Source organism: Strix aluco, chromosome 6, assembly GCF_031877795.1.
Source record: "Strix aluco isolate bStrAlu1 chromosome 6, bStrAlu1.hap1, whole genome shotgun sequence".
NCBI classification, from domain to species: Eukaryota; Metazoa; Chordata; class Aves; order Strigiformes; family Strigidae; genus Strix; species Strix aluco.
This window is the reverse complement of record NC_133936.1, coordinates 43,254,185-43,271,674: the sequence shown is the minus strand read 5'-3', so window position 1 is coordinate 43,271,674 and position 17,490 is coordinate 43,254,185. Positions and strand designations below refer to the sequence as shown.

General features: G+C 42.7%; 1 protein-coding gene across 4 annotated transcripts in view; it reads left to right on the top strand.

Moving 5' to 3' along the window:
- Nucleotides 1–17,490, top strand: part of HDAC4 (histone deacetylase 4) — a 270,626-nt gene that overhangs the window by 89,594 nt on the left and 163,542 nt on the right. For 2 of the 4 annotated variants that reach the window (XM_074829852.1, XM_074829853.1), the window contains exon 3: nt 14,574–14,645. In XM_074829852.1, coding sequence (XP_074685953.1) covers nt 14,574–14,645 — 72 coding nt within the window. Of the gene's footprint in view, nt 1–4,929; nt 4,975–13,989; nt 14,033–14,573; nt 14,646–17,490 lie in introns of those variants that run through there. The other 2 variants (XM_074829850.1, XM_074829851.1) reach the window with 2 other exon arrangements.

Here is a 17,490-nt window from a genome sequence, read left to right as displayed (position 1 = left end):
TTGTGTGGGATTTTTCCTCAGTGTTTTAGCTCTTGTTTTGTAGAAGAAAGGCTTGATGGAGCACTCTGAAGGGTTGAAACTTGAAGCCTTGCACTCTGACAGGCACCTGGGACCCAGCAGCTCCATCAAACCCAAGTCCTGCTCTATTTGCTGACAGTCCTGTTTCCATGTCTATTTATTTTCCTCAACGAAAAATTCTCCCTTTTTTCCTCTGCTCTTTCCAATTCTGCCATCCACTCAAGAAGCTGCAGCTTGTAAGGCGAGAAGGCATCTGCTTAGTAGTGAAATCATAGATGGTTCCTGTTGCCAGCAATGTCCAGGGAGGGGTCTGAGCATCAGTTTCCTTTGCCTCTTTTCTCCGTGCCCTCTGCTTCATCCAGGAATTTTCCCTGGGTTAGCCTGCTTTCTGAAAGCATTAGTGTAATGGGTTGCTGAGTAATTATTATCACTTCCCTTTTCTGCTGTGGAAACTATCAGAGCCTTTGGACACAGCCTGCCTTGGAAATAGTTTCATGGATGAGTTTTATTTAGTGTGTGTGCTAGCTAAATGCAGGGCTGGGGTAAGGAAGGAAACCCATGCTGTTTGGTTCATATCACATACAGTTTGTTCCCTCTTTAACGAGGCAAGCCTTTTCTCCACTTGGTATCTCATTAGCTTGAACATAGTGTCCTGTGAGCGTGTGGGAAGGAGCTGGAATCTCGTTTGAAGCTGTAGAAAAGCCAGGCTATCTTTTAGCTGGATTTCTTCCTGACAGTTAATTCAACCGGAGAGAAGGGAAAATTAAGCAGGTTATTGAACCTTCTCTCCTGCCTTTAAAATGTGCTTCGTAGGTCTCCTTCTGCTGACAATTGCAGATAATTTCAAGGTTGTTTTTTTTTTTTTTTCTTTCCTCACTTCATTTTTGTATCACCAATCAGTTTTTAAAACCTACTGAAATATTAGTTTTGATTAAAGTGACATTATATCTGTGAATTTGGAGCTATCAAATGTGAATTCATGTGTTCTGAATAGTCCGTGATTGTGAAATGGCCGGGTGCCAGCAGCACCTCTCCTGCTGAATGCCAAGGGAGTCCTGTGGAGTTTGCTTTTTTTAGTGTGATGAAGTTCATGGGATCTGTCTCAGCAGATTAAGCACCTCACATTGATAATACCGATCTCCTGTGGAAATATTTATCTGTGATTGTGGAATACTGGCTTTACCCCGTTCACATACCAAGAAGGATGGAAAGTTTTATTCACTTTTGATAAAAGGCTACATTAAAACTTCTAAAAAAACCCACCATGCCGTTATCAGGGAACAGGAACATTTTGCAGAATGGCTCTTGAAAGAGTCTGTTGGTTGAACATAATATTCTAGAGTTAAGTTTAATGCTTGGACTATGCTAATTTCTTGAGGACAGTCACCTTTTCAGATGGATAGCACCCTGCAGATGGTGGCAGATTGCACCCTCCTCCACTCTTGCCAGGAGCGTGTGCTCACTGACAGAATAAAAGCAGTAAGGATGAATCTATCCATAAGAGTTGATGAATCTCTTGCCTTTAAAATTGAAGTGCTTCATGCCAGGGAAAATATCTGTGAATATATTTATAGTAATAAACAGTGTAGTCTCGTCTTCTTCATTGCAAGCAGGGAAATTGCTGTTCCACCAAGTCTGTGAAAGTGGAATCTACTTTTAGATGCTTTGAAATGGTAGTCTTTTTTTTTTTTTTTTTTTTTTCACTTTGGGATTTAAAAATATCTGAAGTCCAAATTTTAGAAATCTGTACATTAATTGACATGGAAGATATTATAGACAGACTACCTAAAGCTGATAGATAATGGCTGGTGTTATATCAGGAATAGGAAGACTGGGACATTTTTCCTGCTGCCTGGTGTTGATAGTCATTGACGTTCTATCGGGTAGGGCTGGGATAATGGGGAAGTGCTGTGCAAAGTACCAGCTTGGTTCTGCATGCAGCATCTCAATCTGAGATGGATTTAGAACATCAGGACATAGCAGGACCCTGCAGACCCCCACCCTGAGTCGCCCAGCACTCTGGGGGGACAGGGACACAATGATGTGTTCTGTTCTCCATGTGGTGGAAACTCTGAGCTGTGCTGTTGGGCCTCAAGATAGCCCCTGGGTGTTGAAGCTCTCAAATGGAGGCTGAGCTGGCTCCTACCTCAGGTGTCAGAGCACGTTCAGGAATGGTTGGGATGCTGGTGTTAAGCACACCTTTGTGGTAGGCTGCATTTGCTAGGTAGGTGTTTGGCATTGAATGGGAGCAGGTGTATTTCTTGGTTTTCCATCTTGCCTGAGTAAGGCTGAGCAATCTCTCAGGCTACCAAGGTGTGACAAGTGATCAGGACGAAGGACACTTGTTTTGCTTCTACTGCAAGTGCGTGCTGAAGCTTGTCCGTAATTGGACTTTGTGGTTATCTTCTGTGTACCAAATGAGCTGATTTTGAAACTTGTTCCAGAAGAATGGAATGAAAAACAACATTAAATATGGCTATTTTTGGCTTAAAAGGAAAAATACACATCAAAAGTGTGCTATACATGCTGTTTCTTTAATGTGGTAATTCTTTCTGTTGTATTTTATTTTTTCCTCGCTTCATGCTTCGTCTGTCTGGGGGATGGTGGAAAGGCTGGCTGTAGGGGCGTTCTGACTTTCCTTGCCCGAAGGGGGAAGCAAGTCTCCTGAAATGGCTAGCTGTTTCTTTTGGCTGTAATTATGTCAGACCATTTTCAGTGAGCTTTATCTGGTTGATCTAATGGATAGGCTACCACAGGCTTTAGATTACTTGCATTTACACGTAAAGGGTTATTTTATTACCGTGGATTTCTAAAATGACATCTCTTTCAAATTTTATGCAGATGAAGTCATCAGAGTTTGCTGAAGAGAGTGAAGATTGTCATGTTTAGTAGGAGTTGCGTTAGCCTCCCACTGCAAAGAATTAAGGAAAATAATGGCATAGGAAGTAGAACACAACGCTTCTACGGTTTGGCATTTGAAAAGTAATGTATTGTCATTTGGATATTAAGCAATAAACACTTTGAGGACCACAAGATTTCCAGTTTTAATGCATCTTGTGTATTTGGCTTCTAGGGTAACTTCCTGATAATATAATAAAGGTTGCTTTTCTTATTAACTGTTGCTGAGTGTTCTTTTTACCTTGATGTTAACCAAAGTGGGATCTGCTGGATTTATCTTTACTAGGTTCTGGGTGGGAAAACAGTACGAAGCTCTTGCAGACATAATGCCTTAGTATCTTCTAACTCTTGTGAAATAGTCACGTGGATAATAATGCTAAAGAAAGCTTGAAACCCATCATAGTTCTCACCCAGTGCTGTGGTCTGCTGCTGGCTTCAGTGAAACGCTCCTCCTGACATCTGGACCCATGAATGTCTCTGGAGGAATCAGTATTGTCATGGGCATGAAGGAGGTTTACAATTCCAGATATGTCAACCTCTTCTGTAAATGAGATGAATGTCAGCCTGACCTAGTTTCTACTGCATCAAAAGAAAGAAGTCAGAATTATAGCAAATTAAATATATACAAGACCATGCTGATGATGTTTATGCATTATGTCACTCACTGGCAATGGAAGGTGGCTAACTTGGATGTTAGATGATGTAGTAGTAGTAATAATAATAATTAAAGAAACCCTGAAAAAAACCCCCATATAAACAGGATTAGATTAGCTTTCATCTAAATGGGTGTTTTCTTGATTATACTTGCAGGCTAAAAACTAACGTATTTAGAGTCCAGCTCTAATAGATATTTTTTTGATTCTATCTTCATCGTCCATCCCCTGTTCTGCCTGTGGATATCTGCAGCATTTTATTTTTGCCATCCACCTTTAAGGTATGAGTAAATAGTGCTTAAATATTACGTTTGTTTTTGTTGAATTCTGTAGGCTGTTGCGATGCACTGGATTTTTATAGCAGTTGCAGTCGATTCCAATTGAAACCGTAATTGGTATTTCGACTTGATAGCTGCTGTAAATCTCAAAGAAGGGAAGAGAAGGATGCTCTCATTTTGTTAGGCTGCTTCTCTTTCGGATGCATAGTGCATCTTCCAGCTCTCTGGGCTAATTAAAATGCCATTACAGTACATGTGGTGCTACAATACAGTCTAGGGAGACTTCCAAAAATAGATTCTTGAGTGCAGACAAATTAGAGAGGAAATATGCACTGAGCATTTTCTCATAGGTTTAAAGAGAAATAATCCATTTGCTGCCTTAATTGCTTTCTTGTAAATGTTGAAGACTTTTTTTTTTCCTCTGTAAATTTTGAATGAGTAGACAAATAAATAATACGTCCATGATAATTACTATTCTCATTACTAATATTTTAACTTGTTGTTACACGCCATAGCTGTTAATATGCAAGTCAGGATGTTTTAGTGGACTGTGCTTAACGGTCAGGGACAGAGACTTTTATTTCTCAGCGATCCTGTTTTAGCCGCCTGGTATCCAAGGGCTCCAAGGTTAGTGCATGGTCTGGTTTTATAAATACAGCAGTACAGTTGACCAGAATCACCCACTCACCCACCCCAAATCCTGCCAAGAAGTAACGCAGACAAATACTGTTTGCACTTTGTTCAGCAAAACACCCCCCCCCAACTTGTGTATAAAATGCAAGATACTTTTTATGAAGTGACTGTGGTACATATGTACTGATAGCAGGGGAAAAACTAGATGTTCTTGGGCCTGGAAGGGGTCCATGAAATTGCTGTGGGCTTACACATGTAACAGAGACAGCGCATAACTGCCTGGGCAGTGCCAGTAAGAGTGAGGAGCGCTCGCTTTTCACAGCGTGTACCTCCCCGTAAGCTGCTGACAGCAGCCTGATGACAAGGGATGAGGCTTACGCTGGCGTGTAGACCACTAGCAGCCTTAATCAGGGGGAAGGGGAAGACAAGAGGAACAGCTTGTGATGGTGATGGCAAGTACCATGCAGAGGATCATAGCAAATGATGCCGATGAGGTATAGACGCTGTGTAGGGTTGTTCTGAAGCTTGCCCCTCAGACACGAGTCCCCATTAGTGGCTGGAGTGTGTTAGGTGAACTGGAGGGTGTTTGAGGTTGAATTTGAGGTGAATTCCCCCCAAAAATCCAGTCTGTGTGCTCAGACTGCTCCGTGATGCAACCAAAAATAGGGGATGTGGAAGAGTATGGGGAGTGGGGCAGCCAGGGGTTTGCTCCAAGAGCCTGCTCCCGACACTCCTGCCAGCACTCCTCTTTGTACAGGCTTTGAAGGTAACCCTGGTCAAGCATGCACTAGCTCATCTCTCGAGTGAAGATGTCTGTGAGGCTGATTCTGTCCTCAGACTTTTCTGAGAAGTGCGCTATGGTTGTGTTTGAGTGTCTTTCAGTTGTGCCGTGAAGCAGACAGGAAGGTGGCATGGTTGGAGAGAAGAGGAATGGATCTCTTTCTTCTCTTTGTGAGACAAGTTCACAATTGTTTTACTAGAAAACAGTGAAGAGAACAAGGTAATTGCTTGATGACAACTACAAATTCAGGAGTCATTGATCCAGAAACATCCCCTTTCTTTCTTTCCTTAGTGAAAGCTTAATTTTGAATGTGGATGCACGCTCTTAAAAGGATGTGGTTGGGATAGTCTCTCAGATGCCAACTGATGGCTATTTATCCTGGGCTTACTGTCAGCTGTCTGGTTTTGCCTGAGGCTTTTTATTGATTGGGCACTGAGAAATTGAAGCTTCTTTCTATTTTGGCTAGGAAGGCATGGGGGTAAGCTTTTGAGCTGTATCTTCCTGGGGAGAAAATAGCCAAAATAATCTGGTAACTGTCATGGTTTGCAAAGAAACAACTATCAAATTCGTCAGCAGTCGCTTGGACTGTTGCAGATGTCTTATTGGGATGTCTTATTGCTCAACAATTGTCCTCTGCGCTCTTTTTTCTTATGTAGGAACTGGAAATATGTAAGCAAAAAGCTCTAGTTCCTACTGAGAATGGTAGAGTCCGTCAGAGGTTTTGCAATTTGTGTCCCAAGCCCACCCCAAAACCAGCTTGGAAAGGAAGCTGTGAATGGCAAGTGGCAGTAGCTGCCTCCTGTGGAGGACATGGACTTGGCAGTTCAACGGCAAAGTCTTAGGTTTTAGGACTTGTTGCTTAGAGGAGGCATAATTCCCTGCCTTCTCAGAAATAACCAATCGCTGATATGTAGTGAAGTGTTGTCCAGAAAGTATATGACTAAAGAAGACCAGAAATGTATTTGCTCGAGATGTCTCAAGCTCCCTACATCAGCAGATAGTTGGCTCATCCTGAAAAAGTCTCAGAGCCACTATATTGTCTTCCCTCAACTGAGAATAGGCTGACATTGGAAAAACTCCCGAGTTCTGCAGAGCCTCTGTTGCATTTTTAAAAATCTTTTCTCGGAGGTTTCTCCTTGATTGCCTACAATTCATCTTCGGGTGTTGAATCTAAAACTGAGGGCAGTGCATTGGCCACAGAGGCTGTCACATCCCTGAGTAATGACCTCCCTTGCCTTGCAGATGTGCCTGCTAATGCATCCTGGAATGAACTTTTGTCTTCTGCATCATTACCAAATGGTGGATGCCTTGGTTTCATAAAGTCCTTGGCTTTTTAGGTTCTATCCTTGATTTGCCAGGTATTCCTCATTTGTAATTGTACGTTTGACTACTATTATTATTATAATCATCGTTATTAAGATGGTAGGCTTTTACTCATTTGTCATTGAACCTTGCATCCATCCATTTTCAAACTTGTCGTTGAGTTCTGCATCTCGTGCTCCAAAGGCCGATCTCTGTGATGGAAGGGCACATCTGAGTTTTAAATGCATCTGTACTGCTCTTACCAGTAAATTGTGAACTACTGCAACACGCTGGATATATAAATTCAGAAGCAGATGCTTGAGTGGGCTTTTTAAACCAGGTGTGTACTTGGTTTAGGGTGATTTATTCAGGCCTGGTTTTCTTACTAATCTGCCCCCTGTAGCTTCTCAATGTGGATTGTTGTGTTTTGGTGGGTTTTTTGGGCTTGTGGGTTTTTTTAAATTAAAACTTGAATAAAATCAAAACTTTGTTTGCCAGCCAGACATACTGACAGAGAAACAAGTAATTTTTCTGCCTTCAACTTCACCTTGATCCATCTGTCTTTTTCTCTTACCTGATTTTTTTGTTCTGCCTCTCGAAATTGTCCTTTCTTTCAGGAAATCAAATCCTAGGCAATAACGCCAATTTTCTATACCTCTTGATTCTGCCTTTCTTCCCTGCCTCTCTTAAAGTTTTACCCCTACGGTTCTGTAGGACTTTTCCTCTACTCTGGGTGTCCTTTAAAGATAATTGTTGGCGGTTCATCACTTTACTTAAGGAGTTCAGGTAGGCCAGGGTGATTTGCATCAGGTCGAAAGATCTGAATACATGGAAAACTATTTAAATAACCTCATAATTCCCAGTTCTGCCCTGCATTTTTAAACTCATCAGAGTAAGGCCTCTTACAGTTTTCTGTAGGAGCTCACTGAATGCTTCAACCTTCTGTTTTTGTTCATTATTCGTGAACATTATTGTGTGGTTGTTTTTTTTTTTCAAAGTAATAAAGCTGTACTTCCCTGTCCTTGTCTGTTTTGGTTTTGCCTTAGATATTGTTCGTTTTGCACCTTCATCTTTTCTAAGAGTTTTTATCTGTGCATGTTTCTGTCTTATTCTGGAGTGTACTGTAGACATCTTGTCTTTGTGTTTTTATTTTCAATGTGTTTAAGTCCTACAAACCCAGCTACTTCCAAACCTGTCCTGGCTATATATTTAAAGTAACTTAAACAACTCTTTGGAACAGTCTAGGACACAAATAAAGTGTTCCAGTTCCCATCAATGAATAATGGCTTCATCTTATTAATTAATGAGTAGAAATACCCATCTGGAAATTAAGCTACACTAAATGTTCTCTGACTCAAGCCATAAATCAGACAGTCTGGTATCTGCCTCCTTCCAGGCTCGATGGGCATGTAGTTTGTCTTTCCCTTGTGAGCATCTTGGACTGGACAGTCTGCAGGCATCACTTCATTGCTGGCTGCTGTCAACCCTGAGGTTAATCTGCGCGGTTCAGCCTCCCTGATACATCTGGAGCAACTCATCCCTGCACTTTTCTCATATTTTTGGTGAAATCGTTAGATTTGATTCATAGAATCATAGAGTCTCAGGTTGGAAGGGAGCTCAAGGATCATCTGGTCCAAACTTTGTTGGCCAAAGCACGGTGTAGACAAGATGATGGCCCAGCACTGAGTCCAGCTGAATCTTGTGTCCAATGTTGGGGAATCCACCATTTGCCTGGGGAGATTATTCCAGGGGCTGGTTGTTCTCAACATGAAAAATTTTCCTCCTGTGTCCAATCGGAATCTCCCCAGGAGTAACTTGTACCCATCATCCTTCGTCTTTTCCATGTGACTCCTTGTAAAAAGGGAGTCTCCATCTTCTTTGTGGCCACCCTTTAAATACTGGAACACGGTGATAAGGTCTCCCCTAACCATTATCTTCTCAAGGCTGAACACACCCAGTTCTTTCAGCCTTTCCTCATGGCAGACTGCTCACTCCCTTGATCATCTTTGTGGCCCTTCTCTGGGCCCTCTCCAGCCTGGTCACATCTTTTTTTTGTATAGTGGGGATGAAAACTGAGCACAGTATTCCAGTGTGGCCTGACAAGCACTGAGTGGGATAATGTCTTCTTTATCTCTGCTGCTGATGCCCTTGTTGATGCAGCCCAGCATCCCGTTGGCTTTCTGTGCTGCAGCAGCACACTGTGCACTCATGTTGAGCTTGTTGCCCACCAGGACCCCCAGGTCCCTTTCCACAGAGCTGCTCCCTGGCCAGGTATATCCCAGCCTGTGCTGCACTCCTGGATAATATTTTCCCAGGTATAAGACCTTACGCTTGACCTTGTTGAACTTCATAAGGTTCTTGTTAGCCCACCATTCCAGCCCATCCATGTCTTCCTGCAGGATGGCTCTCCTTGATTGATTCGTACAGAACCAATTCAAGAGGGCAATTTCTTGTCAATTATTTTTAGTAGCTTTGGAAAAAATTGGCTAGTAGAGCTCAAAAACGCTTTGTATTTGTAAATATCTGTCTTGAATAGTACAACATTCAAACCAGGGTTTTTGGCTTGTGAAAGTCAAATCATGATTGCATGGTTTGACCTCTTTGCACTTTCTTTCCTGTCGTGACGGTAAGACAAGCTGCTTCCCATCCCTCTCCACCGTTTGGGAACTGCAGAAGCACTCCCTGTGATCCCTTCTAGGCAGTAACAGGGATAAAACCATAGAGCTGTGTGTGGCACAGATAATTTTAGCGTCTTCTGTGTTTTTCTCTTAGTTTTGTATGTGCCAAAGCTTTCTCTGTAGATACATGGTGAAGCGTGGAGAGAATTGGAGCTGAATGCTTTGTAAAGCTGGGAGGTGGGGGTAAAACTTTTGGGTTTTTTTTTTGGTAATGGAAGCTGATTGTATTCATTTTGGCATTTCCAGACCCAGACTCTTCTCTCTTAGTGCTTTCTAATTGTTGGCAGAAACCATTGTGCTTTTCCCTTGTCACACAAAGGTCACTTATACAGCTGTTGGTTTAGGAGAGATCCTCCAGTAACAGTGGTAAGAAAACCCAGTGCAGCAGTAGCATCAAGGATGCTTTTCTTGAGGCTTAGTTCCCCTTAGGTGACCAGTTTATCTTCAGTGTGATGGTGCAACAAGATCTATGAAGCAAAACATAAGGTATTTTTTTCTCTTTTAAAGTTATTTAGAGCACATAATCACAGCCTAGAAATCCGAACCCCTCCATCATTGAGGGGTCAGTTCTCAGGATTTTTTTAACAGATAATTCTTTTAAAGTTTGACTTCGGTTTAGCTCATCTGTTTGAGAGAAGGAATCCGTCAAAGCAAGCACTTTTTCATGCGTAGCAGTATTGCTGAGCAAGGAGGAATCTTGGTAGATTGGGTGTTGTATGGGTTTTAGTACTTGATCAAAACTTGATGTAGTGCAGTTAGGATTTTAAAGCCTGCCTTCAGGCTGGTGTTAGGGTCTCTTCTGCTCCTTTCAGAAGGCTTAAGGTTTTTTGTTGCTTTGGTTTGGGGTTTTTTTGGTCAGTATTGTGCTGGCAGTAGAGAGGATGCTTCATTAAATGCAGCAGCATTTTAAATTTCCTAATAAACTGATCACCTAGACTCTTAAATGATTTCTTTGCTCTTGTAGCATCTTTAGCTCATTGTAGGAAACTGAGGAGACAAGAAGAATGTTTAACTGCTTCAAGAGGCTAAGTTTGTGTTCTGGGGGTTTTTTCCTTCGGTTTTGGGCTCAAAAGCCAAGCTAACTCTGAATGTGCGGCAAAGTCTTTTGAGTCTTAAGATGCCCAGTTTTTTGTTGAGTGAAGCTTATTGATGGTACAAAATATGACAGCTTTGAGTAATACAGATACTGTGCAACCACTACAATCCAGAACAAAAGAATATCTTGCATCCTAAGTACCTGACCCGGTGTAGGATTGTGTTGGTTTTGGGGAATCTCCTGCAGTATCCTGATAGCAAGTGGTGTCTGAAACCAGATAGAGTCTGCCTGCATTTATGGAGGTATCTGGACTAAGAGTTTTTTGACTTTGGCTTACAGCTGTTGGGATGCTGCTGGGAAAAGGACACCACTTGAGTTCCAGCTTGGAGAGTCTGGTTACAGAGCATAGGCCTCTCTTAAATACAGGCTGCTTCTGCAGTGAGACATAGTAGTTGTGTAACATGAGCTTGAAATCTCTCCCAAGGTCCTGGCTTCTTAACTGCTGCTTGTGCAGCAACAGAGAAGGTGTATGGGGAGCAACAGAGCAGTACGTGTGTTGTCTGCAGCTACTTCAACTAAAAAAAACAAACCCAAAACTCCTAGATGCTAGAAAGTGTGTAAATGGAAATGTCTTCAACACTGCTTTGCTTCTCAGCATTATATTAACTGTGGAGATGCCAGGGATGCTTGTTCCCACTGCGGGGCTACTGCCTGCAGCCACAGCATGGGGATTCACAGAATCCTCTCGGTTGGAAAAGCCCTTGAAGCTCCTCCAGTCCAACCATGAACCTCACACTGACCGTTCCCAACTCCACCAGATCCCTCAGCGCTGGGTCAACCCGACTCTTCAACCCCTCCAGGGATGGGGACTCCCCCCTGCCCTGGGCAGCCCATTCCAACGCCCAACAACCCCTTCTGCAAAGAAATACTTCCTAAGAGCCAGTCTGACCCTGCCCTGGCGCAGCTTGAGGCCATTCCCTCTTGTCCTGGCGCTTGTTCCTTGGGTCAAGAGACTCATCCCCCCTCTCTGCACCCTCCTTTCAGGGAGTTGTAGAGGGCGATGTGGTCTCCCCTCAGTCTCCTCTTTTCTAGACTAAACTATTGCCTGGTGCCCCAGCTGTGATGGGTGCTGCAGCCTCTGAGCAGCAACCCAAAGCCTTGTGTGTTCACCCCTCCGCAGCAAGAGGTGGGGGTGCCCAAGGCATGTCCCGGGTCATCCGATGAGGCTGAGCAGGCCTGCCTGGATGTGCAGGCTCCTCACCTGCAGCCAGAAGGTGACGCATCTTGTGGTACCCAGCTGCAAGTCGCAGGAGAGAGGAGGATACAGAGGGCTGGGAAAAAAGGTGGTAGGTTACCAGGAGCAAGAAGGGTGAAATGATTATGCTCTGGATGTACCTACCCAAAGAGGTTCTTTTTAAAAAAAAGTCTCCTTAAGGTAACCAACTTCTACAAGTAGCGTATTATTTGGGGGGTGTGTGTGTGCTTAGTGTGGTGGGTGTGAGAGGTGTGAGATGGCTTGCTCCTCAAGGGGAAGGCAAGTCGTGCTGACTTGTGCCTTTACACCTTTAACCTTTTTTTATCTATGCTAGTAGCCTGGGAGAAGGGGTGCCTTATACAAGTATCTCCTGATAAACTGCCGCCTCATTTTTTTTTTTTTTTACCAATAGAGATTTATTTTTTTAATCACTCAATACAGCAAATACAGAAGCTCACTCTGACATAGTTTGGTTTCACTTCCAGCGTTTAAGGCGTCAGTGCTTTTAAAGATGTTCTTAAATGTTCTTCTGTGATTAGTCTATTACTCATTTTGAAACAAAGATTAAAGAGTGTTGGTTTGTGTTTTTTTTAAATTAGTTGAAAAATGTAAATATTTGTTTCTTAGAATTTAAAAAAAAAAAAAAGTCTTAAAAATCTAACTTTGGTGATTTCTGATGCACTGGTGAGACTGAAAATTCACAACACTGGGAGTGGAAGTCCACGGACAACAAAATAAAAAACCTGTATCAGTTTGGCTTCGAAGCGGGTTACTGGCTTCATGCAGGTGCCCGTCCACGGTGTCTGTCCAGTCAGGTGAGCCTGCCAAAATAACTGGTGCTGTGAACTCACGCTAGAAATAGGTGGGCTTTTTGTCAGTTCTTTTCTGCCAGCAGCTTTGTCCCACTGGAGGTGTGGGTTTAATACATCACTTGCTCAGAACTGTTGGGTTTAGCATGAGAAAGGACACCTTTGCTCCCAACAGCCTCGCTGCAAATGGGTGTTTTTATCAAAATTCACCCGGATTTGTCTCACGGAGCACCTGGACTGCTGATACAGGGCTCTGTTTCATAGCTGGGTCCTTCTCTGAAGGCACATCTTCATCTGAAGTGGCTCAGTGGAGAAGCTGAAAATATTCCACTCCCCAGGAAGACTCAGGGGCTCCCCTCGCCTCTCCCCACCGCGCGCTCCGGCTGTGCCGCAGCGTGTGCCGGAGCGGGTACGCGTGCCGTGCCGGCTGGACGCCGGGGCGGCTGCTGCTTCGTTGCTAGGTGAGCCCAGCAGAGTGACATATTTATTTTTTTTCTTCAAGCCGCTGGCAGGCTGAAGAGATGAGTTTTGGGAGCTGCTCGTGGTCCCTGGGCAATGCTGGTGTGTTCAGCACAGAAACGTAGCGAAGGCTTCAGCAGCAAGTAGGGCTGCAGTTTGCCAGGGAATTAAAAAATTACTCACGAGGGCTGAGATGGCAAATGCCCGTCTTGTAGAAAAAACAAGGCTGTAAAACCCGACATTTAGTAACCAGGGAGGATCATATTTTTTTTGCTATCCGCTTAGCTCTTTGATCTGCAGTTGACCACTGGATTGTGAATCTGGAGAGGGCGACATCTGAATGTTATTTAAAATTATGATGTTTCGCTCTACCCCTTCAATCCATTTGCCTCCTCATTTATTGCCATTTGCTGCTGCTCGTGTAGGTGAAGCTCAGCTGGCCAAGTGTCATCCCACCGACACTGTAGGTTGGCCACTCTGGTACAGCAAGCCCAGCCACTGTCTTGGCTCTAGAAGTAACAAACCCAAAGCCAAAAATGTTATAGTGTGAATAATCTGTATTATTTGTTTGAGAAGAACTCAGCATGGTTATAGTTTAATTTATTGACACACTGCCTGAGGTTGCACTGATCCTTGGTATGGTCACTGAAGGCAAAGCCATGCAAGTGATAGAGAAGACCCAACTATGTTCCCTCCAGAAACCTGGAATGCAGAAAACAGAGAGAAGAAAACAAAGTGTGATTTTTTTTTTTAATTATTTTTATTTAATTTTGTATGTTTTTTAACATTCCACTGACTTCTTAACATTTTTATAATACTGTCCTTTGCTTTGTCTGAGAGATGGGGTGACTTCTTTGATGTCTTCAGACAGGGTTTGGCTTGATCGTATCTGTGCTGTAGCCCAGAGTGCAGAAAGGTGTTAGAGGAGAGCAAGTGAGACAGAACTGGCAAAGGTGGAGATATCTACAGTGAAACAAATAGGTTTGAGATAAGTTTTCTGTATTCAGGTATTCATAATCTAAGTACTGAAAACATCATTTAGCGTTTTTTGCTTCAACTTTTATTAGGGGGGGCAGATGGGAGGGGTGACTAGAAAATCTGGTCTGGCAGTCTACAGCAGTAGGTATTGTGTTCTTCTGTTTTAACTCTACCTGAATGCAAGATACAATCTTTGAAATATTTTAAATAGAGAACTGCTTCAGCAAGATGGATTTCTGCATATCATTTACAAAGTATGTTTTTAATGCCTTTCTGAAATCCAAACTTATGCAAAATGGAGCTTGTTATGCATGTCTATGCATTTTAATCTCCTGCAGTGATTTGTCAGTTTTCCTTAACATCTCCCTGGCATATTACAGCCATTCTTCAATTTTGCTTCACAGGGTTGTGTTTCTGTCTTAGCTCGCTCAGTTCTCCAAGCAAGGAATGAATTGCAGTTTAGTTATTGTATGGTAAGGTTTATAAACTGACGTGCCTGTTTCCTTGGATTGGGATTAGTACCAGTTATGGATTTAAAGACTGGGAAAACCTGAGCGTAATTTGGGATACAATATCTTTTATTTTATGCTTTAGTATAAGCAGTTGTTACGCAGCTGTCCTGTTAATGTTCTTGTTTCTATTGATTTGTGCTACTTGTGGGTTTCTGTTTTAATTGATAATTGGTTAGTAAGGTTTTTTTAAAAAAAATATGCTTGGAATGTCTAAAATAGCTCAGCTAACCAAAGAGTTGATGTGATTTTTTTTTTTTTAATTTTTTTTTTTTCCTCTTTCCAGATGGGCTTTCTGGCAGAGACCAGCCAGTAGAGCTGTTGAATCCACCTAGAGTGAACCACATGCCTAGCTCTGGTAAGAAGAAACTTTTATTAAATATTGTTCCTATTCTGGGAATGCAGTAAAATATTCTGCAGCTCTATCTTGCAAGTGGGAGAGCAGAATGCAAATGTAAAATGCTGGAAAAAAGTGTTAGAACTTGCACACATCTACTTTCCCAGGCTGGGCGAGTGGGATTTGGGAGTGGAGGGAGGATGGAGCACAGCAGCCTTGGGAGTCTTAAATAGCTCAGCCCTCACTCTCGTCAGAGGGCTAAGGAGAGCCTAACCTGGTTGAAGCTGCTTATCTGCCTTTAGAAAGGAGAGGACAGCAGAACAAAGCAGCACCTTAGAGTCTTCACGGCCTAAAGGGAGCACTGCGAAGCAAAGTAGGTTTTTGAGTTGCTGCTCCCATTAAGGAGAAATCTCCTTGTGTTGAAACGAGGAGCCAAACACGGCTGATCAAAGCGTATCACGCTGGGCACCAGGCTGTTTGCTTTTCTTCCTTCTTCTAATGATCCTGCTATGGTGTCTCTTGGGTCTTGCCCTTCTGGTATGAAGCAAGCACAGCAGGCACAGTGTTCATCCTGGAGACTTGTCTGCTCCTCATGGGACTGAGAGAGATCTTATGGTTCACAGTTGCAGCACTTCAAGTGATGGAAACCAGAGCTTTGGTCATAATACATGAAATGCTGTGGAAAGGAATCTGCTGCTGTCTTCTGTGTCTTCCCCCTTCTCTCTTCCAAATGCGTTTTGTTTCCAGGTGCGAACAGACAGAGGTATTTATGCTAGGAATGATAGGATATACGAAGCATTATCTACTTTCCAGGTAGGAGCTTGAGTTTTCCAAAAACCCAACTTTCCCTCCTCTGTTGCTTCCAAAATGCCTTTAGGTCCTTTTACATTAAGGAAGAGATCTTGCAGAAGATCTAAGCGCTTCTGGTAATGCAAGTCGGAAAAATGTAAACGAATTTGTTATTCAAAACAACTTCAGTAGATTAGGGAGGGAAAAAATGGACTGTGACCTAACCTAGATTTTTGTGGATTTAAATGCATATCTGGCAAAGGAAACTTTTAAAGAGGTAGAGCTGTTGTGTGGAAAGAAAGGAAGAGATCCTCATCTACCAGGTATGAGTGCTTGGCTTCGGATTCTGAGAAATTTCTCTTCCTTCTGTGTGCTCCAAAGCTTGTCCGTGAGGTAAGGGAGATTATATTTTCCTAACCTTGAGAAAGATTCTCATTTTAAGACTACCATGGTAACACAGGTCAACTTAAAGTTTTTACTACCCATTTCGTATCCATGTGCTAGATTGAATTTTGTGGCTCTGCACAAAAGGAGTCACACTCCTCTTTTCTGTCAGCAGATCAGTGGTCAGTATTGTGAATGTGATGGGCTTTAGTCTTTTACTTTTTTTCTTTTTTTTTTTAAATTATTTTCTTTGTTGCTTATGACTGATGTTTCATTTTGAGATATTTCAGGACAAAGGCTGATGCTGGTTAACAACTTGAGTAACCTGATTGTAGAGTTCGGCATGCTCTGACTATTTTTCCCCAGATGAAAGGAGGCTTTTTTAAGGTGTTATGGACTTATACAGGATTTATGGAATTCTTACTGTTTGGACTCCATTTTGAGTATTTTTTAATAGCTCATCCGTATGCCAACTGAAGAAATAAACAGCTAGCAATTACTGGGGAGCTGTGCTCACCCTAAGTGGGCGGGATGTGCGATAGGCAGCGACGTCTCTTTGTTGAATAACTTCTGCGAGCGTTTGAGCCGTGGGAATTCCCGTCTTGTGCTGGAAAGCTCAGGCTGGTTACGTGTGTAATGGACAAAGCGTAGGACCGACTGGGAGTGAAGGTGTGACCTTCTGCAAGAAGCAGCATTAACTCTAGACAGTGGTCACCTAGCTACTATTCACTCGAGTCCCTACACTTACTCAGTTTCTGCTAAATTTTGGAGAAGTATTTTCAGCCCTGCAGTGTGTATACAGGCTGGAAGAGTCTCTCTTATTTTTGATTTTCAGAACGGTAATGAAAAGCTGGAAGCACACTATTTGGCAAAAAGCTGTTTTGGCATGTTTGTAAACGCAAGCAAATATCATTGATCTTGGAAGTGGCTCATCAGCTGGCAAGTGTGATGCCTGCCTTTACCTGTGTATCCTGGTGGTTTTTTAAAATGACCGTTAAAAGTTGCTGTCAGATTGAGGGAGTTACCCACTTGGGCAAACCATTGTTGTGTCTGTTTTTTGTCATTATTGCGTTTAGGAGTTGGCTGCGGATCCTTCTGAGAGAAGAAAGGAGAAGTAATACCGAATATTGCTCTGGAAAAACAAGTTATGTGTGGGTTTGTGGGGTGTTGTTCCAAGTCTCAGGCATGGCTGAAATAATGGTGTTGAAAAACAGCTTAAGGAAAAAAGTGCTTGATAGTGTCCTGCGATAGTCCGTTGGAAACCTTACCCGTCCTGGTTATGGTAAAGCGACTGATTTGTAGCCCTCATGATGAATAAACTTGAGCGGACGATGAGCCTTTATCCCCAGAAATACGTTTCTAGTTAAGATAAAATCATTGCGGTGTACTTGTAGGAAACCAAAATGTTTTCTCTTCACCACGAACCAAGTGAAGGAGAAGTTTGATCCTTGTTAGCTGTTTTTCTCTGATGTAAAGGGCTGAAAAAGGGATGTACAATACCTAGGTCCTAAACATGCTCTGTTCTGTGGAAGCATCTCAAGGACAAAGTCAGAATATTTAGAGTATTTTTATGAACCATTTTGGGAGCTGAGCAAAAATGGAGTTCAGTCATTGGCAAGGTGTGTTTTTAGGAAACTGATGTATGTGTCTCTGTGTTTTGCATAAATTAAGGATTCATTCAAGAAGGGGAAAC